Consider the following 27059-nt stretch of genomic DNA (forward strand, 5'->3'; position numbering starts at 1 on the left):
AAGAAAACGGATCCATGCTGTGGAATGATAAAGGCAGTGCTGTGAAATTGAATGTCATGCTCTTAATACTGTTTTATGGAGGGGAGATTGTCTTCAGGTGTAATAATTTAGAAGAGTTTATTAGAGTGTTCAAAAGACGTAATAAACAGCATAAAAAAGGATATAATAACGAGGTCTTGTTTTAAACTGACATGTGTTAAATCCTTTATAAGAAACTGAATTTAACTTTTATTGACTATAACTTGTGTGGATAAATATATTTTCTTTGCACTAGCTTTGCTATAATGTGACTGGGCTGCTGTTAAAATGAGGGTATTACCCTATGTGACAGAGCAATGATTCATGCTCAGGGAGAGCAAAGGGAGTCGTGTGATGCACGTGCGCCACCTTGTGGCCGCCTGCGTCGTTACCACAAGGCCAATTTGAAATGACTGCAAAACCTCACGATTTGGTCAATTTATTTCAAATCTATCTTAAGAAACGATACAGCAATTGAAATATCAAAACTGTAATCCACATTCTATATTCAAATACATTTCTGCCGGGTGAGCGGAGGACTGTGATTTAAGAACAGTTAATCTCATAAATCAACCTCAGGATTGCACAGTCGGTGCATTTGGGACAAAGTGAGCCTGTGTTGTAGTTGCGTAACTTTGGGTTGAGTCAAGCCAAATCCCAGTGGGAGCCTTTGGTCCTCATGCCAGTGAGGAACCCAGAAGATTCCCATGTGCAAAAACATTTATTTTAGGATAATGTTACAGCATAACGATGTAGTGTTCAAAGGTACAAATATGTTAGTGGTTGCTACTAATCATGGAATATATCTGTAAACAAAGTTAGGATTCGTATAAGACATTCAATATGCTAAGTGAAATAATTACCTTTCTAAATCATTATTTTTAAGGCCGGGTCAGTGAATGATCGAGGAATGTAGCTGAGAGGCCGTCATGGTGGAGCGACATGCGACCAGCTTCTAAAGGTGGCGGCTCCTCTTCTAGAAGTAGAGGAAGTCCGACATGGCGCCAGGGAGATGGGTCATCAGCTGAACCCTGAGCCAAGAGTGCGGCTCCATGGGATGGTACCGCGTGTACGGGCGCTTGGACACGACTGCGTCCGTGATGTCGTCCAGAACGGACGCCGCGTCCTTCTGTCCCGTGTTGCAGTGGGAGCGCGTCGCAGCCATGTAGATCTCAAAGCGGGCCTTCCCGTAATCCTCCTGGACCTGCGTGGGTGCCTCGCGCCACAGCTTGGCGGCCGTGACGGCCACGCTGTCTCGGGTCATGATGCTGGTGGCGGCGAGGAAGTTGCCCGGCTCGATTACGGACACTTTGACCCCCCAGGCCTTCATCTCGTAGCGGAGGCAGTCGGAGAAAGCTTCCACGCCGTATTTAGACACGCTGTAAGCCGACTGCGAGGGACATCCCATCCTCCCGGACATGCTGGCCACGTTGACAACGCGCCCTGCGGAGACGGAGGATGCGAAATGGAGCAGGGTTTGGTATCTGAGGAAACGTTGCATGTTCAGAGCAGTGAGGATTTCCCTTTTTCTTTTTTAAACTACGGTACATTTGCTATCAATACCAGGTTTATTTTCAGTATTGTTTGACGCACAACTTAGTGGTAAATTTTAAACTTTTCAACGAGGAATTTTAAGATGAAACAAGCCTGGTAACTGACTTAACTAAATAAAATCCAACCATCAATTCGGCACGTCAATTCTTGCCACTACTCGGTATCCTGTTTCTGTCTGACCTGGGTTTGCTTCCTCCACTCACTGACCTTTGGCCCTGCGGATTAATGGCAGAAAGGCTTTGGTGACCCTGACGGTGCCCCACAGGTTGACCTCTGACACCCGCCTGTAAGTGTCCATGGAGGTGAACTCTATTTCTCCAAACGTTGACACACCGGCGTTGTTCACCACAGCCCAAAGACCTGGATGATAACGGCAAGAAACAAATTCTATGAAGGTGAAAAAAAACACACCTTCCTCTTTTTATTTGAATAAGTGGATGCTAATTATTAGCATTACTTGTTTCTGTGTCCCCCAGGTTCTCCTTGACATATTTCACCGCTTGGTCCACCTGTTCGTCACTGCAGACATCCAGCTGCACAACTTTCAGGCGATCAGAACAAAGTTCTTCCAATTCCTTTGCGCCCTCTGCACCTTTGTCCTGCAAGGATGGCGTGACTCATTTAGTTATACCAACGCATGACGTTAAGAGGAAACACTTGCTCGATGCATTTTTTCATCCTTGCTGGCTGCTCTTGCATATAAAGGCCCCAGAGTTGCATCAGTACCTGTGATATATTTTCAATGGATGGGTAGTTACCGTTTTTATCTGTACCTTAAAAAGACATCCAGCAAAGACGGTGAAGCCAAGCTTGTGTAGATGTTTGGCGAGTGCATGACCGAATCCAGTGTCACAACCTGTAATGAACACAGCTTTCCCCTCCACCTGAAGAAAGGGGCCAAGAATAATAAATCCATCCATCCATCTTCAACCGCTTATCCGGGGTCGGGTCGCGGGGGCAACAGCTCCAGCAGGGGACCCCAAACTTCCCTTTCCCGGGCCACATCTACCAGCTCTGACTGGGGGATCCCAAGGCGTTCCCAGGCCAGTGCAGAGATATAATCTCTCCACCTAGTCCTGGGTCTTCCCCGGGGCCTCTTCCCAGCTGGCCGTGCCTGAAACACCTCCCTAGGGAGGCGCCCAGGGGGCATCCTCACCAGATGCCCAAACCACCTCAACTGGCTCCTTTTGACGCAAAGGAGCAGCGGCTCTACTCCGAGCTCCTCGCGAATGGCTGAGCTTCTCACCCTATCCCTAAGGGAGACGCCAGCCACTCTCCTGAGGAAACCCATTTCGGCCGCTTGTACCCGTGACCTAGTTCTTTCGGTCATGACCCATCCTTCATGACCATAGGTGAGGGTAGGAACGAAGATTGACCGGTAGATCGAGAGCTTTGCCTTCCGGCTCAGCTCTCTTTTCGTCACAACGGTGCGGTAAAGCGAGTGCAATACCGCCCCCGCTGCTCCGATTCTCCGGCCAAACGGTCTTGTTCACGAGAATAATAAATGTGATGTTATATACATAATTTTTTTTTCTTACGATTTTTTTTACCTGTTTAATATGTTATTTGGCAGAACAATAACACGTGGTAATTTCAGTGGGAGGGTTTGTTACATCCAGGTTTTGATGGTTTGTTTCCGGTTTTATTTTGAAGTGCCATTCCTCTGGTTTCCCCCGTTCACTTCATGTCCCGCCCCTTCGATCCCCCCAGGTTGTTTGAACTCCAGTCGCTGCTTTGTACACCCCCCGGGATGATCTAATCCAGTTAGTCATTTTGCACATCCTGTTTCACCCTCCCATACAAAGTAAATTTACTTTTGGGTATGTATTAAAATGTTACTCAACATCTGGTTCCATTTTGTGGCACTGACAAATTACCGTTTCCACATACTATGATTATTTGGACTTCTTTCAACATGATTTATTGACATTTATTTTTTTAATGACTTTTTGGAGAAACGTCCAATTTACCATTCGTTATCACCCCATACATTCAATACTTGACGTACAAATCGTTTTCGCCATACCATGACTTTTAAATATTTTAACACAATAAACTGACAACATACTGAACTAGACTGATTACTTTTTAACGTTTCAACATGCTACACGATGACCGATGTTTTCAACCTGACTTTTTTTTTAGCAATAGGACCATTTTAAGCATGCTATTGTCATGATACATAATGACATTTAGGGGCTTAATTCTTCGACTTTACGTACTTACATGTGGTACATATATCACATACAATGGCATTCACTCACATGTGGGAAAAAACCTCAATACCTTATCGGCACCCGCCAAAGACGTCTCGTGGGTGAATTACCCAATTCCCGCTACATTTACCTTCACCGACCCCCGCGGAATCCGAGGCGTCGCCACGTACAGCACGAAGCCGAGATACAGCGCGACGATGCACTCCGTCACGCTGGTCTCCGGTAAGCCCAGCGCCCTCGCGCCCAGGTTCAGCAGCGACGGCAGCCCGAAGCCCAGCAGAACCGTCACCAGCACGGAGAAGGAGCCCAGCAGGGCGGCTCGCAGCGCGGAGACCGAAGCCATCTTTGACGGGGGTCGTTTACTGGGGGAGGAGGGCCGACACGGGTTTTATAGCTGGTAGACTCCAAAAAAAAAAAAAAAAAGGTGCCCTCGGCCACGGGGACGTTTCAGTGGCGCATCCTTTTCAATTTTATTAAATCAAACTGACGTGACTCATTCGACAAGCAAAATAAAACGTTTTCACAATCCAATCCGTGGTTTTGAACTTCGTAACTTTCCACCTTCAGGAATGTGGAATCCAATTACGCTTCATGCGTGAACAGGTTTTGTAAATTAAAATGTGAAAACGGGACAAGTCAACGGCAGTGAAGCGAAACCGGAAGCAAGCACCCCGGAGTCATCGAAGACGTTCGAAAATGCATATGTATATTAAATTAATTGCCACGGGCAACAAAGCTAAATGGCAAAAAGAAACACCGTAGGAATCTCCAAGCGTTCAGTTATATTTAATAGTTTCATAACACCGGTACAGAGAACATTCTGGTCAACATTACAATAGACAAGTTCAAACCTAATGTCCCGCACAAACTGCAGAACAGATAAGGCACAAAGGGCAAGAAGGCACCAAGTATGGTTACTGCACAAAACTCCCATCACATTTAGATGCGCTGTAAACTGGTTTAAAAAGGAATACTTAGAAAAAAAAAAAAACGTTCAAGCATTGACATTTGAAGAGTGACGTTATAAATCTTTCCTGAATTTCTTCAGTGCGGCTGGTTAAAACTGAGCGACAGTCTTATTGACAATTAAAGCCGTTTGTATAATGTAACATAGTAGGGAGACTTTAGTCCATTCTCATCAAGGGAAAAACCAGACCTGTGGCAAGTTTGTTGAACTGCAAGAGCAGCTTTGATACAAAAAAAAAAAAAAAAAAAAAAAAAGCAATGACTCCTTTTAAATGGAGGGGCAAAAACAAACAAAACTACAAGTGCTCCATGGTTATCCCACATCAGTGCCTCTTTATTATTTGAGAAAAGTATCAAGCTTTTTCTTGATATTGTCAAACGAGTCAGTTCCCATGTAGTCAGCCTGGCCTTGCTCCCATTTCTGCTTCCGTTGTTCTGAGGACATCTGTGTTTCAGGTTCTGCAGGAGAAGAACAGCTCGCCTCCTTTAAAAAAAATAAATAAAAGATACATTAGTGAAATCGCGCCAGAAAACTGAAAGTCATGCAACAACAGCACAGAACACATCCTTTGAGCTTATTGGGTTTTTGAAGCAGTGAACTTGCGACACACCTTTCCAGATTAATAGCCACACGCAAACATCCTTATTTAGAGAGCAAGAGCAGTAAATGCATCAAACCACGTGCCAAACGGTTATTGACTGATCGCTACGGAATACATACCGCGACCTCTTCACTCTCAATAGTGACCATGTCACAGTCCTGGTACTTTTTGGGATGAATTGAAAGACAAAAGAAAGTAAACCGCAAGATAAATTAAAATAAAAGGCTGATTTATGCCATATTTATACTTACTCTTTGACACACACACGTTTAAACAATTGAAACATAAGTTGCTTATATTTAAGATAGTTTGACAATTTAAGAAAAAAAGAAAGAAAAAAAGACAACTTTAGTTGGCTGCAGGTTTGTTGTATTTTCTATTAATTTCCTGCATCTAGCCACAGGCCTTACCATGAAGGAATCCGCCCCTCAAAAAAAAAACTTCCCTTTATCTGACGGAATACAGATGTGGCGAGTAACTAGCAGAGTAAATGGAGGCCTGAAGATCGAACCAAACCAGCTGGTTCACTCACCTCCACGCAGCCGGACTGGAAAGGCTGGTCTCCGTATTGCTCCTGCAGCATTGGCACCACGGCGCTGGAGTACAGGGCCCACCAGTCCAGGAGGAACGTGGGATGTGTGGCGGCCTCGGGCACTTCTCCTGCGATCCGTTTGGATTTGGTGTCGTAGGTGTAGCTCCACGGCTTAGTCTTCCCTAGGAAGTGGACCACCTTTGCATTGCCACCAAATCTGAAATTGGCAACATTGTAAATTACTTATTTTTGATTCAGGAGATTAATATTAGATCTATTTAAATAGTAAAGACTGATGTCATAACAGAACAAGGTGTTGTCGTGTTTTAGACAGTATTCAAGGTAGTTTGAATTGATCAACGTGCATCTTAAAGCAGAAAGCGAAGGATAAAAAATGCTGCCTGCTAGACAAATGTCTGAACTTTGACCTACACCCTGACCCTGCATTGTATGGTGCTGTTGTGGCATTAACCTGCTTATTAGACATTATACAGCGTCTCCATTGCCACACCGACAAATGGATTCCTTCGTATTGGCAAACTGCACAAACAAGTCTGGTCCTGGATGAGTGGCTTCATTGCTCTTGCCAGAAATCCTAAGTATTACTTAAAACTGACAATAGGTTCATCCCACTTTATATCCAGATTTGGATACCAGGAAATGAGCTTGTAGTTTCCACAGCGAGGATGGGGGGGGTTAAGACGTACAATGACCGGGCTTAGAGGCGACCATAAAGGCCTTTAAATAAACCGCTCTATTTCAGGCTTCCAGCTGTTGGGAGCTCAGCGTGGAGATCCAACGCAGCGCTGAGGCCTGTCGGGGTGCACAAAGACAGTCTGCTGTAGTACGATAAATAAACCGGTCCCGTGGAAGTAAACACGGCAGGAGCAGCTTAGACACCCCGGGGCATTAGACTACCGCGTGAATGTTTAAGAAACATGACCCGAGCACACAGACACTCACTGCTTAAAGGCTGGAAGGTACGTGTAGATGGCTACGCTGCTGAGGTTGTAGATGAAGGGGAGGTGTTTGGATATATCAGCGGTTGCCCAGTCACTGAAGAACCCATTTAAGACTCCTTGGTCTCCACCTGCAAAAAGGAAAAATACCCCCAAAACAGCATGACTTCCACTGTTCTTTGTGAATTAACAGTGGATACTAACAAGCTCTATTAAGCGTTTTGTAAATACCCCATGGTTCTTATCCACCATTATTCAAATCTCTATATACATGCAGGGCCAGTTTCCAGTGCTGAGTTTTTAATCTGATTATTCAGAGCTTTTCTACTGAAAAGCTTTGTGCGCCGGGTTTGAAAACATTGCAGATTCTATCAGGGAGACCAAGCGAAGCCCGGAAGTCTCTCGTTTCAAAATAAAAACCATTAACTGGAAGATACTAAATTATTTGATAGACATCCAAGATTATTCACGAATCATTACATTACATTTTTACATTACATTACAGGTCATTTAGCAGACGCCTTTATCCAAAGCGACTTACATTACACTTTAAACCCATGGCTTTTTCACATTTTGCCTGGGGAGCAATTAGGGGTTAGGTGTCTTGCTCAGGGACATTTCAACATGGAACATGGGGCAGCCTGGAATCGAACCACCAACCTTGTGGTTCCCAGCACCCTTCTCTAACCCCTGCGCCACGACGACCCCCATTCGTTGCATTACCAGCAAACCATGTACGACTACTCTAAATAACACAAGACGGTTACTCATGTTCAATTCTGCACTGGAGTTTCCTCTGGTCCAACTGGACTCGGATCAACTCTGCTAATTTAGGCCTTTGGGGAACTCGTCACGGCGGTGGCTTACGTAAGAGACTCGTCTGGGGTCCAGACACACACAGCTAAGTGCAACCTAAAGTAGGTTGCACTTAAACTAAAAGACCAGATATGAATGAATCAAATTAAAAAGCTTTCCAGTGAATCTTACATTGTGACAAATGAGGAGCCGGAACACAACGATCTACAAACTGACTCTTCGTGCCAAATTGCTTCACCTCGGCGGCGCCGGACTGAATCTGTCACACAGCGAGCCGTTGTCCTTTGATAGTTTACACATGCAGCCCTCTGAAAAGCACAGGACGGTCCAGTCTGAAACTGCAGCTTAAAACACACAGGTACCGTTTGTTTGAACCCCCAACAGTCACTGGGCATTGCAAGCGTGATATGGGGCCAGGCGTCTTCATTTTCAGGGGATGAGCAGAGCTCAGCAAGAATGTGCCAGTTTGTTTTGGCAGCCGGCAACGTTTGAGCCAGAGACGACGTCGCCGTGGGGATCAACCGCTGAAATTGGTTCAGGGGTCTTTTTTACATCATTCACCAACAACAGAGCTGCATGTGTACATCATGTCCCACTTGGGAGCTGAAAAAGGTCAAGGCCACTTTAACTCTCACCCCAGTGCTTGTGAAAAGACATCAGAGGCTATAAATAACAGCGCTTACTCCACACTGACAACATTATCAAAATGACTAAAACTACAGGACTTTAGACAAAGATGGCGTCAGTCCTGGAAAACTTAATCCAAAAATGTCCCATCTGATTCTCGTCAACAAACTGAGTCGTTAAAGCGGAGGCAGACTAATTGGTCTCGCAGATGGAATCGCTCTCATAGCGGCAGAGAAAAGCAGCTCGTCATTTAATGTTCCAAAAAAAAAAAAAAAAAAAAAACCTTTCCTCTAACAAGGACGGCTCTTCCCAGCAAATGAGATTAGATAATTGGGTCAAAATGTAGTCGAGTGATGATAAAGAAATTACAGCAGAGAACGTTTGCTGCTACAACATTTATTTCAGTGCCCAGTAACTTTAGGCCATAAGGTTTCCTCACCCTCTCGCTTTTTGAGATCAGACTTTATAATCTCCAAATTAAAATGTTCCAGTCAAAGAAAAGACAGTGCAATTCTGTCATTGAGTCAGTCTGATCTTCCAAAAAAAAAAAAAAGATACAAAAAGTCTCGAATGCGCATGAGATGCTCGACGAGGGGACGCAATTCTATGCTTTAGAAGGTCCAAGGGCTCAAAAGACTACCCTTCACTCAGAATGAGGGTCAGGGCAGTTACGGTCTGCCGCGCAAAGGTGGTAAAACTGCAGAACACGCCCCCCCCCCCCCCCCCCCCCCCCCCCAACCAACAAGCGCAGACTCGTCTCCAGTTAAACGCCTGATTGAAGCTGCGCCCCGGAGGGGAGTTTAACTTTCACCCCTGAGAATAAAAATGTACCCTGTTAGGTTGAGGGTCTGTAACAGGGGGCAGGGAGGGAGGGTCCTGGGCCCTACGGAGGCCTTAGGAGTAAAAGATGAACAAGGTCGGCTTAACATCAGGTCACCAAGAACTCCATGTTGCGTAAAGCGTTAATGTTTGCCAACAAACAAAACCCAGCCGTGGTGAAGCAGAACTATCTGAAATGCTACACAGACGCATTCATCGTCCGGTGTTCAGCAAGACCACGTCTATTTTGAGGGAAACTTTTTACACGACCTAAAAACATATCAAATACCAACCTGCAGAAATGCATCTAGTTGTCTAGTAAGATTCATGCCAACGTTAATTTGTCAAATAGTCATATTCATGCAAAAATAATTCTGGTCTCTGATTTTTTTTTTTTTTTAAGCCAGTCCTCGGAAAAAGGAGCCAATAAGGGCAATTCTAAGTGGAACTAGTCCAAGTGAAGGAGTACTCGATAGTTAAGAGTCAGTCGTTTACATTACAAATTAAAACTTACTCATTCCAAGTTCCCAGAGCTGAGGCAAAGTCAATAAATGAAGTGTTTGGCGCAACAATATAGTAAGAAGACTAGAACATTTAAATACATTCTTCTCCGCTTACCATCAAAGCTGCCGTGTTCTGTGCAATACTGCAGCAGTTTGCCGTGAGTCTCAAGAGAAGGCCGAAAAACAAAGACGCCGGAATTGAAGCAGTCGGGCCAGCCGGGGTCGGGAGCCGCCGACAATTCTTCTCGGTCAAACAACTCGTCTACATTTGACAGCACCTGCAAGGGGGACGAACAGTAGATGGACCGATAGTTACAGTAAAACACTGAAATGCTCGCTGAAGAATGATACGAGTTTCGTCAAACGCACCAGAGTGTCCGCATCCATGAAGACACATTTGGAGAACTGCGTCAGAGTCCAGCAGTGCAGCTTGGTGAAGGTGACGCCCAGGTCCGGCCTCTTCATCATGCCCAGGTGCGCCGCGTCGCCGCTGTCCAGCACGTCCACCACCTTCACCTCGTCAAAGATCCTCTTCAGCACAGACCTAAATAAAAACTCTGGAGCGTTAGTCGACCGGCCACAAGCCCAGTTTGGAAACAACCTGGACCAACAGGGCCGGTAGTTAGCGAGGTACGGTTCCTCACTGGCAAGTCTCGGACATCTGGGGGCCGATGAGGACCACCAGCTTCTTGGATGTGTTGTGGTCGCGGAGGGACTTGCCCAAAACCATGGCTCCCCGAGCGTAGCCGTCATTGGTGGCCAACGTCACAAAAGCCTGGTCTGCAGGAGAAACAGTCAACCACCAAAGTTAATGATCGGCCATGAATTCCCATTGGTGTGTGATGCGCTGTCATAAGATAATGTCACCACATCTACAGTAGAGAACAGTGGGTGTTAATAACTGCTGCTTGCTACACAGTCATTAAAGTTTGCCGATTTATACTTTCAACTGAATGGTTCCCTGCAATTTGACGCGATGCAAATATCCAAAAATGAAGTCACATATTTAAGGTTTAGCAAGCAGTTTTTTTGTTTTAAAGTTTCCACAAACTCTGCCGCCTGGGCTCAATAATCCAAATAAAAAGACTCAAGTCTCCAGCACCAGATTAAATCCCTCATTAAAGTTGAATGTTTGCAGTGTGTGGTGCCCATCGTGTACTGCAGGAGGGGAAAATGTGTCCGCTACCTGCCAGGGGGGGGAAAAAAAAAAATACCCAACAATGACTCGCCTGTGGAAGGTGATGAAATGCACGCGGCAGGAGTTGCATAACCGAACCTTTTAGGCGCTCTGCAGCAAGCAAACAGGGGAAGCTGCTCAGCCCCGCCCCTTCCGAACCGGCGCAACAAGCGCTGCATTATGACATTAAACGCATGAAGTAACAGCCCCCCCCCCCCCCCTAGTAATAACCGAGGGGGGGCAGGGAAATGGAGGATAGCGACATGCAGCTCGGAGGAATTTAAAAAAGAAAAAAGGTGTCCAAACCGGGGGACGCTGTCGCCGCGTAAACGGCAACGTGTCCCGCATGCGGCCGACGGCGCGAGCTCAAGCAGCTGATTGGACAGCGGGGCGCAGGTGGGGAGACGGAGGTTCTAAACTTGCGAAACTGTCACATTGAAACTTTTTAAAACGGCAGGCTGCCATTCCCCCCCACCACACACACAGTGATGTCGCAAAGACCTCTTTACACAGAACACCACGACACCTGGTTATATATATATATTTTTTTTCGGGGGGGGGGGGGGGGTGCTGGCATGTTACATACCCGCCATGACTGAAGAGGTCGAAGCTACTTTCGGCGCCTGGGACTCGGAGGAGCTGCAGCCTGGAGAGTGGACAGGGAGAGAAGGACCGTGCGAACGCGCCGAGGTGGATTTATAGCAGCCGGACCGGAGCCAATTGCCGCGTCACGTGACGAGCTCCACACACCCACCTGTTCCCAACATGAGCCCCCCCAACACACGCACACACACACACACACACGCTGTGCTGTCAGTGAGTTGAACTGTTCACAGAAACGTTTGGACCTAACATCTAAGCCAGAATTCATATTCATATTGTACCCTTTGTATTAACTTTAAAACTTGTTTACAGTGAATAATTTCACATTCTCGAGACATCAATCTTTGACCTTTCAAGCCACGTGGCTTCTGTGACTGTTTTTTATTTTACTCTTGGTGACAAAGTGGAGATATTGATGATGCCGTAATGTTGTAAAATGTTTCATATTATGTTTTAGCCACAATTTGGACTTCTGTCGCCCCCTTGTGGAAGACAGACGCTATTACGAGACAGAAAGGAGGTAAACAGAAGCAGTTGTTTAGCTCGATGGGCCTCTTGAACAAGATATCGAGTTAATTCTCTGATCAAACAATGTTTTGCCTCGTATATATATATATAACTATATATACTAAATATTAGTAGTGTATCTAATGTAATGAGTGGACTTTAAACCCACAAATAATGGGGAGAAAAAGGAATCTCTTTTCAATTGGGAGCCGGACGGGTGCCGTTTTGCGTCCCCGTGCAGACAAGATCGACCCCTTGAGGGTGCTCCGGTAACACAAGAGATGGCTGATATCTTCCTGGGTAACGAAAAGCCGTTGAGCAAGGCACAGGATGGGATCGAGGGTGTGTGTGTGACATCAAACATCGGATTTGAAACCTTCAGTTTACAAATTTCCATTTGTTCTGATGTTACAAAAATCAATCACAAAACGTGGACCTTCTGCTCCAGAAATGTGTGCCAGTGCTGTTAAACTCCCTGCTGATCTTTGGCTGCTTTTATTTTGTCCAAATGCTTGGCAGAGTGGAGACGCTGCCAAGGAGTTACCCTGCGGGTGTCACGTGCTGTGCTGCTGGACAAAAAAATCCTTGACTGATACCCCCGCCCCCCTGACCCCCACCCCCCCTCCCATCCTCCACCACTGGAACCGCACCAGAAGAGCGAGAAGGATCACCAGGGTTCTCTTTTGAAAGCGTATTATTCCATAGTTTCCCGACCCATTATTGATGGGCATTGAAGTGTAAACCTACTGTTATTTACCGTACATATACTGTTTGTTTGTATATTTCCATACAAATGACAACGGTTCGGTCCATCAGACACTCTATTATCATATACACATAAAAAAATGATTCAGCATGTGGGGATGGATCATTGATTTTATTGTTTGCACTCATCTTGACATTCTGTCAAGCACAGCACGCAAACATTGCGGGTGGTGCCCGTATCCATGGATACGGGCTGGAGAAGGCTGAGAGGTTGGAGGGGCTGTGGGCTGGTGCAGAGGGGGCTGCGTTGGCAGGGGTCCCGGCAGTCTCACTCTTTAATAGAGGTTCTGCTGCACGTGGGCGGCGATGTACTTGACGGCCAGCATGGTCTCCTCGCATGTGGGCTCGATCTGAGACTCGGGCAGCAGGAAGCCGTAGCGGCCGGTGTCACGCAACTCGAAGGTGTAGGAATACTTCACTCCCAGGTCGTAGGCCCAGTCGTCGGAGCCTCCGGCTGCGGGGTCTGAAGGCAGATAAGGAGCAGGGGGGGTATTCAGAGTTGGATACGCTGATGACCTGGAACATTCTGGATGTGTTTTATACAAATGCTGCTTTCAGGGGCTGAAAAAACAAACCTTTGTGTGATAGAAAAATCACTGCCTTGTAATAGGTAATAATGTTTTTGTGGCCTCTCTGGCCATATCTCTCCAAAGAGGTTTGCGCATTGTGAACAAATCATCATTACAGGTGGAAAATAGAATATCAAGGTCCCTCTTTTAACCTCTTTCCCCACGGAGACCACAGCAGCTGCGATATTTGCTGTACTTACAGATGGTTGCAGCACCAGGTCCACTGGTGTACCTGGTGCCATACAGACTACGCAGAGCAGCAGAGGCTCCATCGGCAACCTTCAGCTAGGATACACAGACAATAGAAAAGTCAGAATGTTTTTTTACAGGGTACAAGTATATATATTTATATATGCTATTAAGCACTTTGACCAATCTCAGTCTGATTTGATTGATTATATCGACCATTTCACACATTAGCTACTATAAGAGTCATCAGAAAAAAATGTTTTTGTAAAACTTTAAGATTGTGCTGCTAAATATTCTGAAGGTGAAATCTTCTGTTTTTAAAGTGATAAGAAGAAAGGAACAACACTACTCCGAACCAAAACACGTTTTGAGTGAAAAAAGTAAACATATTTTCTATCCACATGCAGCATAGCAACATTTGTTTTGCTGATATTGCAGAAAATCCTAAAAAGTTTCAGTAACTTCCTACAGGAAATGAAACCCCGAGAGAAATGCACAAGCAGGAAATTATATTCCTAACAGAACAGATGGGTTAGGATCCCCGGAGTTCTTTTCTGCTACAATGTTTCAGAAGAGAGCTTAGATGATGAGCCTCAGATAGTGTGAGAGCTGGAGCAGGGTCAAACGCAGCTGAGACTCATGAACTCGTGTTCTCACTTAAGCTTCTAGAAACACCCGTAGAGATCAGCCTGAATTATATTCATATATCACCCTCTGTTCTGAAAGTGTTGCTGCTAGACTTTGATTAGATGTGCACTCAAAATACGTCAACATCATAAAGTTATTCTCCTTGCTGCATTTAGGGAGCGTAAATCCTGCACGTGACAATCTCCTGATGATTGTCACGTGCAGGATTATTCAGCGGTATCTTCCAATACGCCGTCAACGGCAGTAAAGTTGTGACTTACCAGCTCGCTGTGGTCTGCAGCAAGAGAGAAGCTGTAGGAATAAGGGAAGAGCAGCAGCTGGGAGTAGGAGTGGATCGTGATGTAGGCCTTAAGGATGGACTTGTTCCTGCGGATGAAGTCGGCGACGTTCTTGACCTCGATCTCGGACTCAGGTTGGTGCCCGCAGAAGGTGTCGCTGCAGGGGTTGCTGGAGGCTCCAACGGCTGTGATGAAAGGGAGATTTGCTGTTTTACAAGTGCATTGTGACCCGGGCTGTGAAGAAATTCCAATATGGATCAGGAGGGGCGTTGGGGAAATAACCACAAACACATCTTTGAATTTTTGTGGATGTTTCCAATAAATGACTCAAAATTAAAACTTGGAATTGAAATATCTTGCCACATATTTTGGCCTCTCACAACAATGTGTTTCACGTATACACCCCTCCATCACGGAAGTGCTGCATAGAACACCCCAAGGACCCCTTTAGGTTTTCTCCAAGCACATGTGTTGCACTTACTGCACCAGCCGGCGTTGAAGTTCCTGTTGGGATCGGCACCGTAGCAGCTGGATCCAGATCTCTTGGAGCGAGTCTTCCTCCACATCCTGTTCTAAAGTCCCCCAAGGGAAGAAAGACAAACTCTTTTAAGATAAACAAAACGGCGTGACTCCCTTCAGATACGACTGCGCGCTCCAAGAGAGGGTCGTACGCTCTTGTGGGTGAAGTCGTAGCCGTCGATGTTGAAGACGGGGAGGACAAAGACGTCCATCTGGTCGAGCAGGCTGGTCATCTGAGAGTCGCTGCCGTAGGTGGACAGAGCCTGGGGGGGGGACAAATCGGTGCTGTTACCAGGCGAGGTCTCTGTAGAAACGCCCATGCAGGTGTCTTCACCTCACCTCTTTGACGAACCACTGGCAGAAGGCAGTAGAGATCCACTCCCTGGCGTGGATCCCACAGTCCATGAAGATAGCCGGTTTGGTGGAGCTGGACGTCTTACCGAGCTGAGTGAAAAGCAATCATGAAACATTTAGATGTGTGACGTTTTAGCTGGATGTCCGCTACATGAGTGAGACGCTGTAGAAGATAAGTCCGGTAGTACCTTGAGGACAGTCATGGGGCGTCCCTCGTAGGTGTTTCCAATCACCTGCTTGCTGATCAGATTAGAATTGGAGGAAGAAATGGAGGCAATCCAGGACTGGATCTGAAATGAAAGAGGTGGAAAATAAGGACAGGGAATAACAGTTTGGCGGGAGTAGAGATAACTAGTGGTGATCTTTTTTCCTCTTACATTGTCCCAGTTGTTGTACTTGGTGTAGCTGTGGGCTCTGGGACTTGGCTTGTTGTTCATTTGGCCATCGACAGCAGACTGCAGATCCTCAATTAGGACCCTGCACACAAATTCATTCACGTGTCACTACATCAAGTCAATTTAAAAAATAAATAGATCATCATAAACGTGACGTACTCGTGCTCCATGTCACTCTGCTGCAGGGTGGTGTACACCATATCCAAATACATGGCGGGCACGCGGATGTCCACGTCAATGTCGATGTTCACCAGCTCAGCGCTCTCGGGGCTCCAGAAGTCGACCTGCAGATGGCGGCAAAGTCAAACACATCAGTGTGAAGAGGTGTTCAGACACCAAACCCAAATTCCAGCTTAAAATTCGATAAACCGTGAGGAGCTGAAAGAGGTTCTCATTCTGAAGTAAATATGATAGAAAGGCAGTATTTGTTTAAAATTAGTGCAATTAGACATGAAATTGACCATAAAAGGAGGCCCCATTTAGTCCCTCTCTGTAGAAAGCTCAGATAGCTTCATAAGGTGTGTGGGTCTGTGAGAAAGACAAGTTACCTCAATGCTCTTGGCCAGTTCCTTAATGAGAGTCACATGTTTATCAAGCACAGGCTTCAGACGGAAAACTTTCTCTCTAGAAAAATAGCAAAATGAGGTTATAAATGCAGTACAGTACAATGGCCACAATTGTATGGTTCAAATTAACGGGAGCAAAAAAAACCTCTACGCTAGATTGTAGGATACAAACTGCTGCCACCAACAAATAAACCAAATTAAGGCCTCTGGGAATGTGTTAGTGTTATTCATTGGCAGATTCCATCATTTGTTTCAGAGAACAAACTGACGAATACCTGTTTAATACATTTGACGACCTCTTCCTTTAATAATAACACTTACAAACTGTCACGCTTGTCCAAATTCATATATTGACAATTGATAAGGGGCTAATTTAGAATTACAACCAAATTGTGACCCAAAGCCTGTACAGTATAGCCAACTAGTTGGCCGAATGCAAAGTCATGAGTATCACTGCGATTCAGATATTTTAATATCAATAGTGTCTCACAGGATTTACCAAAAATGTACACATTTTATAACAGAGAGGAGAAATTTACCCCTCGAAGCGAGTGAGGTCGGCCAGGCCGAAGGCCACCAATCCGAGAAGCAGGAGGACCCTCATGTTGTCAGTGAAGCTGGACTCGCCCGCCCGACGCCATTTATACCCCCGACCTGCCGCCCCTCCACCAATCCCCATCTGCGCTGTGGCAGCATGTCGCCCGTCCTTCCATAAAGCCACCAGTTATTTTTAGGGTGCTACGTGGAAGAACAGTGGCCTACACGATATATGGTCAATGATTGATAGATGGATAGAGGTGCTTGAACACGTTTGGAGACGTTTTTTCTGGATTTTGACCGTGGTATTTGAAAATAAAATACTGATGGCATGCTAAAAATCCTAAAAATATATATCTGTCCAGTCGAATACTCTCTTCACCTACTGTATATTTTGAATTTAACGAATATGCCCAAAGAAGACAAAAGAAACAAACTGCTGATTCACAAGTTTGACACATGATTTTGACTGATAGCAAATCATTATTATGATCACTAATGATAATATTATAGTGATACTAGTGATAATAGGCTGCCCCATGTTCCATGTCGAAGTGTCCCTGAGCGAGACACCTAACCCCTAATTGCTCCCCGGGCAAAAATGTGAAAAAAAGCCATGGGTTTAAAGTATAATGTAAGTCGCTTTGGATAAAAGCGTCTGCTAAATGACCTGTAATGGAATGTAATAATAATATTAATATTGTGAATTATTTGGGCCTATTTGATTTTGTATCAAAAGTTTGACATTGCGACAGCTCTATTATGTCGTATTAAAAAACAACAACTTTGGGTTCATTTCTTAATTTTATTCATATTTATTCATATATTCACATATTCACTGTACACTGTACACTTACGGAGTAGGAACATTTTAAATATCACATGGACGACCACCGGAGGTATTGACAATGAGCACCCTGGAGTGTTGATACAGCATGTGACTCCCAGAGGACGTAACATTTCATCATTTCAGTGTTATTATGCAAACACCACCTACAGCATACAGGCACTGGTTATCATTGTCAAATGTTTTACTGGATATGAACTTACATCACATGTTTGCTACGGTTAGCAGCGGCAGGCAGAGCATGAGTCGCTTACGATCTTTGATATACTTTTTTTTTTTGCTTTGGCATCTTTGCTGAGCACTTGATCACTTTTACAACTGGAAAAAGACCCACTGAGCACACACAACGGTTATTATTATGGTTATTACATATTACTGCACTGTATCCTATCTTATATATATAAAACTGGATTAGTGATCCGTACGTATTCTAGCGTTGATATAATTCGCTCCTAGATGGGTTTTTTCAACCTAATTTTTTAAAAACACCAATGTCAGTGACACTGACTTTCCATCCACACGCTCGTAGAGAAAGAAGCATTTACCCTCATGAATGTTACAAGTATGCGTGTTGTGTGACGTGTGATTGTTAACTATCCTGCAGGTAAGCAAAGTGCAAGAGCCACGTGGTGGAGTGGTGGTTAGCACGCTCGCCTCACAGCAACCACATCCTGTGCTCAAACCCGCCCACCACCCATCTGCGTGGAGCTCGCATGTTCTCCGCTGCGTGGGTTCCTTCTGGGTTCTCCGGCTTCCTTCCAAAGACGTGCACGGAAGGTTAATTTGGGAATCTGAATTCATTGTCTGACTCTATGCCTGCGATTGAGTGGTGCCCCGCGTTATGGACTGGGATGGACTCCAGCCCTCCCCCACCACCCCCGTGGCATAGAAGGATAGATAAGCATTGCACAAGGCAGGGGATTTATTTTGGACTTGCTAAAATAGGGACATGAATGCATCAGTAGCATCAGTACATTCAGTTCAATGGTTCAGTGCTTTGTAATACAGTTGAGGGTTTTAAAAGCATGAAATGTCACCCTCCCCGACCTCTGAGAGTAAACTTTGACTCTCTCGCTCTTCTCTTTCACTTAGCGTCAGAGGAGGCCTTGCCTTTGGCCGTGAGGCTCAGCGCCTCGGAGGCCCGGAAAGACAGCGCGCTCATCTTGGAGCTGATGCTCGGGTGAGACACTCTCGCCCCGTTCGGCGAGCAGCGCAGCAGCCGCAGCAAGTTCTTCCGAAAGTTGTTCCCCACGAAGCCGTACACGATGGGGTTCACGCAACTGTTGAAGTAGGCGATGCAGATGGTGAAGGGCATGGCGGTGTCGATGATTTCTATGATGGCGCAGTCCTTTTCCAGAGACAGCTGGGTGAGCATCTGCATCAGGTGGAACACCTGGTGGGGCACCCAGCACAGGAAGAAGGCCAGGACCGCCGCCGCCAGCATGCGCAGCACCTCGTCGCCCCGCGAACGGGAGCTCTTCTGGATGTGCCTGGCCCTCACCAGCTCGCGTCCGATGAGGCAATAACAGGTGATGATGATGACGAAGGGCACCAGGAAGCCCAGCAGGCTTTTCATCAGGCTGATGGCCAGCAGGAGCTTTTGCCAAATCGCGGTGTTGCCGATGGTCGGGTGAAGAACGCCGCACACGGTTGTGTAGTTCGTGATGTAGTTCGTGATGGTGTGGACGTCCCTGGTAATCGCCGTGGGCACGCTGAGCACGAAGGCAAAAATCCAGATCCCCACGCAGGTGATGCGCGCGTACGACACGGTGCGTAGCCTGCGCGACCGTATGGGGTGGACGATGGCCAGGTAGCGGTCGATGCTGAGCGCCGTGAGGAAGAAGATGCTGGTGTAGAGGTTAAAAATGACCAGCCCGGCACTGGCCTTGCACAGGAATCCCCCGAAGGGCCAGTGGTAGCCGGTGGCGGTGGAGGTGGCCCACATGGGCAGAGTGATGAGGAAGGTGAGGTCGGAGATCGCGAGGTTGAGCACAAAGACGTTGGCCACCGTCTTGAGCTTCATGTAGCAGTAGATCACAGCCACCACCATGCTGTTCCCAACGATGCCGATGACAAAGTTGCAGCCGTAGACGATGGGCACCAGGGTGAAGATGAATTCGTGGCTCCCGGACATGCCGCACGTCAGCTCTATGCCTTCTGTCGCTCCAGTCGTGATGTTCTGCATTTTCCCCCCCCCTTTTTTTTTTGTGGCAGATCCTGGGACTTCTAAAACAGAGGGGTGGGGGAGTGTGGGGAGGGGGGGCGGGGGGCCCTGTCGGCAGGGTGCGTCTGCGGTGACGGATACAGGCCTCGGGGCGAGGGCCTCAGCGAGTCCTATAAAAGGAACAAAACAAAAAATGTCACAGGCAGTCGAGGGGGAAGAGGCGTCGTTACCGCTGGCATGGCCCATAAACGCTAATCAACGCGGGCACCAATGAAAGCGCTCAGACTACGCCGGCTCATTAAAGGCCCCCGCATTAAAGCCATCCCGACGCTTTATGTTATTTCTGTAAAATAAGAAGCCATGAAAAACAGATGTTGCGCGTTATTCAATATTCCCAAAAAATGCCCTTTGAAACTTCATTACTTAAACAGTCTGCCTTCTCCTGTCCCTTTTAAATCACCCCTTGGCTAATGAACGGCCACAGTAAAACAGTGCAGCGTTCATCAAATGGTGGACTGTCGGCACCCGGAAGGAGAACATTCGTGCCTCGTGTCGCGACCTCTGTTAATGAAGACGGCTCGGCAAAGCGGGGGTCGGGAAAACTACCGCCATTAAACGCCGAGGTGCCGAGGGGGAAGCGAAACGGGGAGAGAAAGGGAGGGTTGAGTTTCCAGTCACTGTAAAAGACATGTCACGTTTCAAACCCTCGGTGTGCCGAGATACACTGTACCCAGCATGAGAACTTCTAATCAGCACACACCTAAACAAACAGGACAGCAGGGATTCGGCTGCGTGGAAACTTTGCTCTGTGAGAAAATCAAACCTGCGTGCGGCGGAAAATTTGCCTCGGGGCTCGTTTTTCGCTTCGTTTGTATCAGCAAGATGTGAAATGGGAATAGAAATAAAAAAAGAGGGTCTTTATGTTTAATAGAATGGCCTAGTGAGCGTCATTAGTGGGGATAGTGTAATCATATCAGCATAATCATCATATCTTCTATTGCTATAGCTGCAAAGATAATTTCTGGTGGTAATTGCAAGAAAAACATTTATGTGGTTGCATTAAAAGCAAACTGATACCGGGGGAAATTGCGGAACTTTTTTTTGTTTTAAAGTGGGCGCATAGCAAACCATCAAAATCGTTGACTATTTAGTATAATATAGATTTAGACAACTTTCTTTGCTGCTTCAATAAAAATGTAAATCCTCAGATTACCAGTTTCACTAAGTGGGCGTTTTGCCACAAGATGGCAATCTAGCCTTACGATTTCAGTCTTTCCATCTCTCAGCTGACATCAGTCATATCATTATTGTACATCCCAAACAATATAAAGTTGCCTCTTTCCATGAATCCAGTTGCTGCAGTTGCTCTCGCAGCTGGAATTTGTAATCAAAAGCACTTTTGAAAACCTTCCCTGTGTGCATTCCTATTGCCCTCTGGTTGGCATTAAGCCTTCCCTTATACTCAAACTATTTTATCTCCCAGGCATCTATCTCCTCACTTTCCACCAGGATCCAGTGGATGAAGTCTTTGAAAAGACCCGTGCGCTAAAGCAACCGCCGTATTCGTTGCAGATGTGAGGATTGTTGTGTGGAGGCCAAAGGCAACAGGATGATGAAATATATGTGAGGTGCAGAAGGTATAAAGTGAAGCACCAACACAGACGTCACAGTTATTCTCCTACGATCACGATCTTATGAATATAATAGTGGGTGGCTGTTCATGCAAACTATTCAGGAGTGAGTGACAGAACACATATCGGTTTCCCAGTCCAGGGATTTAAAACCGTTTAAGAAAATCTCTTAATGTGAAGACAATTTCTGATGCCCACGAATGGAAATAAAGGGGGGAAAATGGCCGCCGCATGCTTTTTTACCATCGATGGTTGGATTTTTACCGCCAGTATTTTTCCATGAGGGAGATTCTCAAGGCGAGTGGAGGTGGGAGGGGAGTGACCATAAACGAGGCTGAAAGTTATTGCTGCCTATATATATGTAAGTGAGCCCTATAATAAAGGTGAGGATGGCACGGACAGAAGGTGCCTCTGAAGCAGGTGATTTAGTGTGTCCGGCGAGCTTTGGCTCAGCGATCGAGGCGGGATGGCACATTACTGAATGACAGCCATAAACCCCGGGTGACCACAGACAGGAAGGTAAACACCTACTTCGCAAGGTCCACGGGGGCAAGCTGCATCCTCTCGGACGAGACAATGGGCCGCGAGGCCCGACGCCGTAAGCTGCTTACAATGATTGATAAACTCAGGACGCGCGGGAAGTTTGGGGGACATTTTTTTGCTCCACGGGGCAAAGGTCGACTCCCGAATGCCACCAGAGTGTCAACATTCCATTTCTTGTCCTATTTCGGGTGCGTTTGAACGCGGGGGATCATGGGAATCCCTTGAAACACTAAATTAAAACCCCCACCCGAGTTCGACCGGCCGTGGGTGGAACCGCGGTTCCCACCAACAGAGACATCCCCCGGCCCGCCGCTCTGACATGAGCACCACCATCTGGCTGCTCGTGGAGAGGGCCACTAAAATGTTTGGTTGATGGGGTTAATGATTTATTTCAGCCCATTATGAAGTGCGGTTCACCTTAGTGGGAGCACACCAGCTCAGTCACCGACCGCACGACCCGGCCTCTCGTTTAGGCCCTCGCTTGGCGAACGCCGCGCTCTGCAGCGCGGCGGTCGCTTTCTGGCTTCGCATCCTGTTTCTTAAAACAATTTAGTTAAAGTTAACAGGAATACAAATTAGTTCTCGTGGCTCCCTGCCGGTCATCTGGGAATGGCACCGCAGCTTAATTTATCATTATTGCACCTTGCAGAGTAGTAACACGGGTGTTTAAAACTTGGCCCTGACCTCCTGCGACTCATTTCCTCCTCTGTCTCGGCTTACGGGGCCTCACTCCAGCTCAAGAGGTTTGGAAGGAGGAAACTTGATCAAGAGCAAAGTCGTGGGCTCTTAAAGTGACTCTCAAAAGTTACGTTAAACTGATCCAAAACGACACACATCTACTGTTGAAAGGTGTGCATCATGTGTCCATAACGAGTAAGACTATTTTGATAAAGCGGGTGAGTGAATGAGGGTGATGGTGTCCATGAACTAAGTGAATACTTTCCAGAGAGCGGCTAATGGAAATATTGGCTTCAGAGTCCATGTCTGGACTTCATGTGAGTCGCATAATTAAACAGCACAGACTTCAGCCTGTAGAGCTTCCCCTCATTCATGTACTTAATCAAATATGGTATCGCCACTTCGGATTACAATAACATCACACACTATAAATCCTTTTCTCTCCTTACTTGTGTCAAATCACTGAAGACAGAAGATGACTTCAACGCGGAACCTGAAATCCTATCAAATAACACGTCGACCGGCTCCCAGGAGGAGTGTTTGCCTCCGACATGCAAACATCAGGGTGAACGCTGAGTGAGCCAATGCAAAGTAAAGAGCCTCATGTTGAGCAGCCTTCCCTGCGGAGCCACAACTTATTTTCCTCATGTCCATTTAACGGTATCACTCTATTCTCTCAGAACTCACTTACAAGGAGACGAGGGGACAAATGAAATGCTTTTCTTCTTTCCCTTCAGTTACCTCCCTCTCACGTCCCGCATGCCTCGCTCAACTGTTTCCCCGCGTTCCTGCTTCCCTTTTTACGATTGAATCTTTGAAAACATTAAGACTTTTAAGGAGCGCTAAGCTCGTGTTTATCAGGAAGTGGATCCGAATCTCGGTGGGTAAACGGGGGCAACGTGAACCAAACCAAAGGCTCCGTCCTTCTCCGCGTAAAGTCGCGTGACGCAGCTCTGGATTCTTCACATCAACTAGTAGTTGTTTGCGAGGCTCTGCCCTCGGACTTTCAACAAATGGCAACGATCAAGTCAGCGAGCACATCTGTTGTTTCATCTTGTTCTGCGTGTTCCCCAAGGCAGTATCCTCGAATTTTCAACAACGGGGCTTTACGAGATAAATATCTGCCTTCAGTCTTCAAATCTGCTCATCCAATGAGAGGCTGCTACAGAAAGTTACAGTTACACAAGTTTATAGACTTTTACCGCTGAATATATGCCAACGTTTTTTTTTTAAGTTGGTAAAACATGTCCTGAAGGTGAAGGTCAGGTGACGTGAGCTCTTACCTGTGGTGCTGAATCGGGAGGCTGTTGATGCTTTGAGAGCAGGACGGACGGAGAGACGGGGAGACCACCTCGGTGTGCAAGTGGCTGCCTCTGATTTGACTCAACTGGTGGAGCGAGACGAGCAGGAATAACATACACTGACACACACACACACACACACTCCCCCCACTACTCTCTCTCTCTCTCTCTCTCTCTCTCACACACACACACACACTACAATGATGGATGACTTACACTGGAGCTAGTCGGCAACGTGTTGTCCCAGTCGCTTTCTCTCCCGCGCACACAAACAAACGCTTCCTCCTCCTCCTCCTCCTCTGCTCTCTCCACTCCCCAAGCACCCTCTCCCCCCTTCTCCCCTCTCCCAATGTCTACTTTTGATTGCCCCATGAGATCCTTTTTCTGCCCCTGACAGGTGCGGCCGATTGTCGCGCCGCATCGAGGCCCGTTGCACATCTTTTGAGGGTGTTTTTCGATACGGTTTAATTAACCAGACGGCAGAGACGGCGCTTTGTTTAATCTCACTTTAATGCCTCGACCAAATTTCTTCCTCCGCCGGTGCTCATCTTTCATATCAGCGAAGGCCCCCCCCTGTCTATTGTCCCTCGCACAGCATGAAAGGAACGACCAGGCGCTTTGATTGGGATTGGATCTGTCCACACACTTTATTAATAGCTGCCAGGAGCTCGCCCTCTCTGGCTCCTCTCAGCGTACATGAGGGGCTGCGCGGGGTGACTGCCGGGGAGGAGCCGTAACAATGGGTTACTTCTTGTCTTTCACTCCTTGCCTAAGAGCGTTTTCCTTTAGTGATTCGGTTCTTGTTCGGTGTTAAACCTGCATCGTTGGAGTGTGTGACGACACCCAGGACTCAATTTGCTGTGACAAAGGCGCTTGCTAGTGAATCTGACTGGTAAAACAGTACTGCAAAGTGTCATTTTGCGTGGGACAAATACATTTGATTGTTGCGAAAGGAGGGAATTTGAAGCCTGCACACTTTGCGGTTGTGCAATCGAGCTGAAACGAGAAGGTATTTCTATTTTCGGCAAGCGCAAAACGTCCGTCGGACAATCCTCGGCTTAGTATTCTTCTGTTTCCCAAGGTCTTGACGGGTGTTGAGAAGTGGGTCACACTCTGACCCCTGCGCCTCGGTCCAAAGCCACTATCGCAACTGTGACGGAGATGGATAATGACGGATGAGCAGGCATGGCTGTCGTCCGCTAAATCCACTCAGTTTCAGCGTCTGCAGCGTTGACGACAAAGAGAGCCGTCACCTGGGTAGAAGACAAACAAGGAAGGAGGGGAAAAACAAACACTTTGAGCTAAGTGGAGGTCCTGCTTGGTGGCTTTTGCTCGGTCAGGTGTGACCTCGTCATTTGAGAATGATCACATGTACCGAGCTTTCTATGGCACACGGCGTCTTGGAGGTCCCGCAGGGTCAAAGGGCAATGTGTGCAAAGACCTGAAAAACGTTTTTTTTTAATAAATGACGTAACACCATGAGGGGTCTTCAGTCGTTATACCTGTAATTTTTCAGGAAGGGTGGGCTGCAGAGAGGAGCATAATCTCTCACTCTGTCTGGAACACGGCAACGGTGCAATTTACGCCTCCAGGGGTATTATAATGAAGTTCTTATGTATTCAATTACTGTGGCAATAAGAATCCCGCATTATTGGGCGTCTTGTCACAGCAAAAAGCAGCCGTGCGGTATCAAATCGCCTGAGCCGTCTCGGTGCCGCGAGAATTATCAACAATCTATATCTGACCCACGAGACCTCTCAGGAAGTGAGGAGAGAGTTATGTATCAAGCGCCGAATCTCCACTGCATTTTCCACAAAAAACAAATAATTCTCAGCGGGGACAGGATGTTGTTGCAACATCACGCAGCATGACATTGATTTACAAGCAGAAACAGATGTTTATTTAAAAATGGATGAAGATCCAGTGGGGAAAAGATGTGGAACTTTACCTTTTTAGAATGGATGACCTGCGCGGGGTGAAGAATAATAACTCCCTGTAAACGCCGTGATTCACTCTAAGACAAAGCACATCATCTCATGATTTTCTAAAAATGCACGTTATGCAACACTTCGGAACTTAGGAGCAAGGCCAAGGTTCACAGAGAAGGTTGTTATTTATGATATATTGGATAATACATCACTTCTGGGTGAGTAAGTACGAAGATGACATGCCCATGTACCCGGGATGCTCTTGCTAATCAAATTACTCTTAACAAGATAAGCTGGTTTAGCACTTACGCTATTGTATTGATGACCGGGGGTAATTACTGGTAGCACAGAGCCCCTGCGGGTAATGACGGACTTTTTTACACCAGAGCAACACAAGCACTAAAATGCCAAACCATCGCACAGCCACCTGCCGAAGGAACACAATAATGTGCGAGATGAGGAGACCCTCCGGTTTTACCGTAAACGGCTGACCTGTGTGTAATTGACAAAAAGCCCAGTCGTCACGCCTGTGTGAAAACATGTCGCTGCGTGGTTTCCATCAAACATCCTCCAGTGAATTGATTGCGTTTTGAAGTAGCGTCGAGGGGCCAACGAAACGATCAAGAACATGAGCGCCACGTTTCTTTCCTCACGTGTTAGTCATTGGTTTCTGTTGACAAATGGGAGAGAGACTTTTGCCAAACTGCAAAAACCTCAAACTCACACAAAGTTCTTCCTGGGTGTGCAGAGTCGTCTTAATGAGAATAAACTTTTTTAAGACCTTTTTCTTTTTTTTTAAGGTCTCACTCAGACATTTGGACTTGGACGGTTGCAGGAAAAGCACAGGTGGAACTAATCACATTACGGATGACCATGTTCCAAAAATCACTGCAATGAAAAGCATCAATTATTTATGTTATTTGATGGTTTGATAACGTCAAAACGTCTCACTTTTACTCCGGCATAAATGTAGTGATACACAAGAGGCAACACGAGAAATACATACTCCCAAATGGAAAAAGAAGTTGGAAAATAATACAGTGAATCCAAGTCAACATCAGTGTGACGCACAACACAATATTTCCACCCCCCAACTCCTCTATTGGCATTTATTTAAACAAATGATGCAAAGTCTGCACCCCCCAAAAAAAGAGTACTCAGTACAAAGGAGATACGTGTGTTTTATGCTCCCTGCTCGTTAAATGAGCCCATGTTTGACCCGTTGAGGCGATGTTCACATGCTTGGCA

General features: G+C 46.4%; 4 protein-coding genes across 6 annotated transcripts; all 4 read right to left on the reverse strand.

Moving 5' to 3' along the window:
* Positions 1-441: 441 nt before the first annotated feature.
* Positions 442-4335, reverse strand: bdh1 (3-hydroxybutyrate dehydrogenase, type 1). 2 transcript variants are annotated; one of them, XM_040166565.2, is made up of 5 exons: positions 3919-4335; positions 2346-2456; positions 2030-2171; positions 1780-1932; positions 442-1461 (listed from the first exon to the last, which is right to left on the reverse strand). In XM_040166565.2, exons 1-5 carry the CDS (start codon positions 4129-4131, stop codon positions 995-997), a joined length of 1086 nt encoding a protein of 361 aa, XP_040022499.2. In that variant the 5' UTR covers positions 4132-4335; the 3' UTR covers positions 442-994. The 2 variants fall into 2 exon arrangements, with proteins under 2 accessions (XP_040022499.2, XP_040022497.2); XM_040166563.2 differs by having other exon boundaries at positions 2331-2456; positions 3919-4273.
* A 725-nt stretch (positions 4336-5060) lies between these two features.
* Positions 5061-11629, reverse strand: gyg1b (glycogenin 1b). Of its 2 annotated transcripts, XM_040166566.2 has the most exons (8): positions 11376-11629; positions 10257-10392; positions 9982-10156; positions 9728-9890; positions 6852-6978; positions 5889-6105; positions 5476-5520; positions 5061-5238 (listed from the first exon to the last, which is right to left on the reverse strand). In XM_040166566.2, the coding sequence occupies exons 1-8, from the start codon at positions 11380-11382 to the stop codon at positions 5092-5094; spliced, it is 1017 nt and encodes a 338-aa protein (XP_040022500.1). In that variant the 5' UTR covers positions 11383-11629; the 3' UTR covers positions 5061-5091. The 2 variants fall into 2 exon arrangements, with proteins under 2 accessions (XP_040022500.1, XP_040022501.1); XM_040166567.2 differs by lacking the exon at positions 5476-5520 and having other exon boundaries at positions 11376-11543.
* A 1128-nt stretch (positions 11630-12757) lies between these two features.
* cpb1 (carboxypeptidase B1 (tissue)) lies at positions 12758-16840 on the reverse strand. The gene is made up of 11 exons (XM_040166557.2): positions 16722-16840; positions 16165-16240; positions 15776-15900; positions 15599-15698; positions 15410-15511; positions 15207-15311; positions 15020-15130; positions 14830-14920; positions 14331-14533; positions 13434-13518; positions 12758-13127 (listed from the first exon to the last, which is right to left on the reverse strand). The coding sequence occupies exons 1-11, from the start codon at positions 16784-16786 to the stop codon at positions 12940-12942; spliced, it is 1251 nt and encodes a 416-aa protein (XP_040022491.2). The 5' UTR covers positions 16787-16840; the 3' UTR covers positions 12758-12939.
* Positions 16841-17510: 670 nt separating this feature from the next.
* Positions 17511-25922, reverse strand: agtr1b (angiotensin II receptor, type 1b). The gene is made up of 4 exons (XM_040167741.2): positions 25832-25922; positions 24100-25136; positions 23866-23969; positions 17511-19900 (listed from the first exon to the last, which is right to left on the reverse strand). Exon 4 carries the CDS (start codon positions 19749-19751, stop codon positions 18651-18653), a length of 1101 nt encoding a protein of 366 aa, XP_040023675.1. The 5' UTR covers positions 19752-19900; positions 23866-23969; positions 24100-25136; positions 25832-25922; the 3' UTR covers positions 17511-18650.
* Positions 25923-27059: the final 1137 nt, after the last annotated feature.

The sequence above is a fragment of the Gasterosteus aculeatus genome, chromosome 21 (genome assembly GCF_964276395.1).
Source record: "Gasterosteus aculeatus chromosome 21, fGasAcu3.hap1.1, whole genome shotgun sequence".
NCBI lineage: Eukaryota > Metazoa > Chordata > Actinopteri > Perciformes > Gasterosteidae > Gasterosteus > Gasterosteus aculeatus.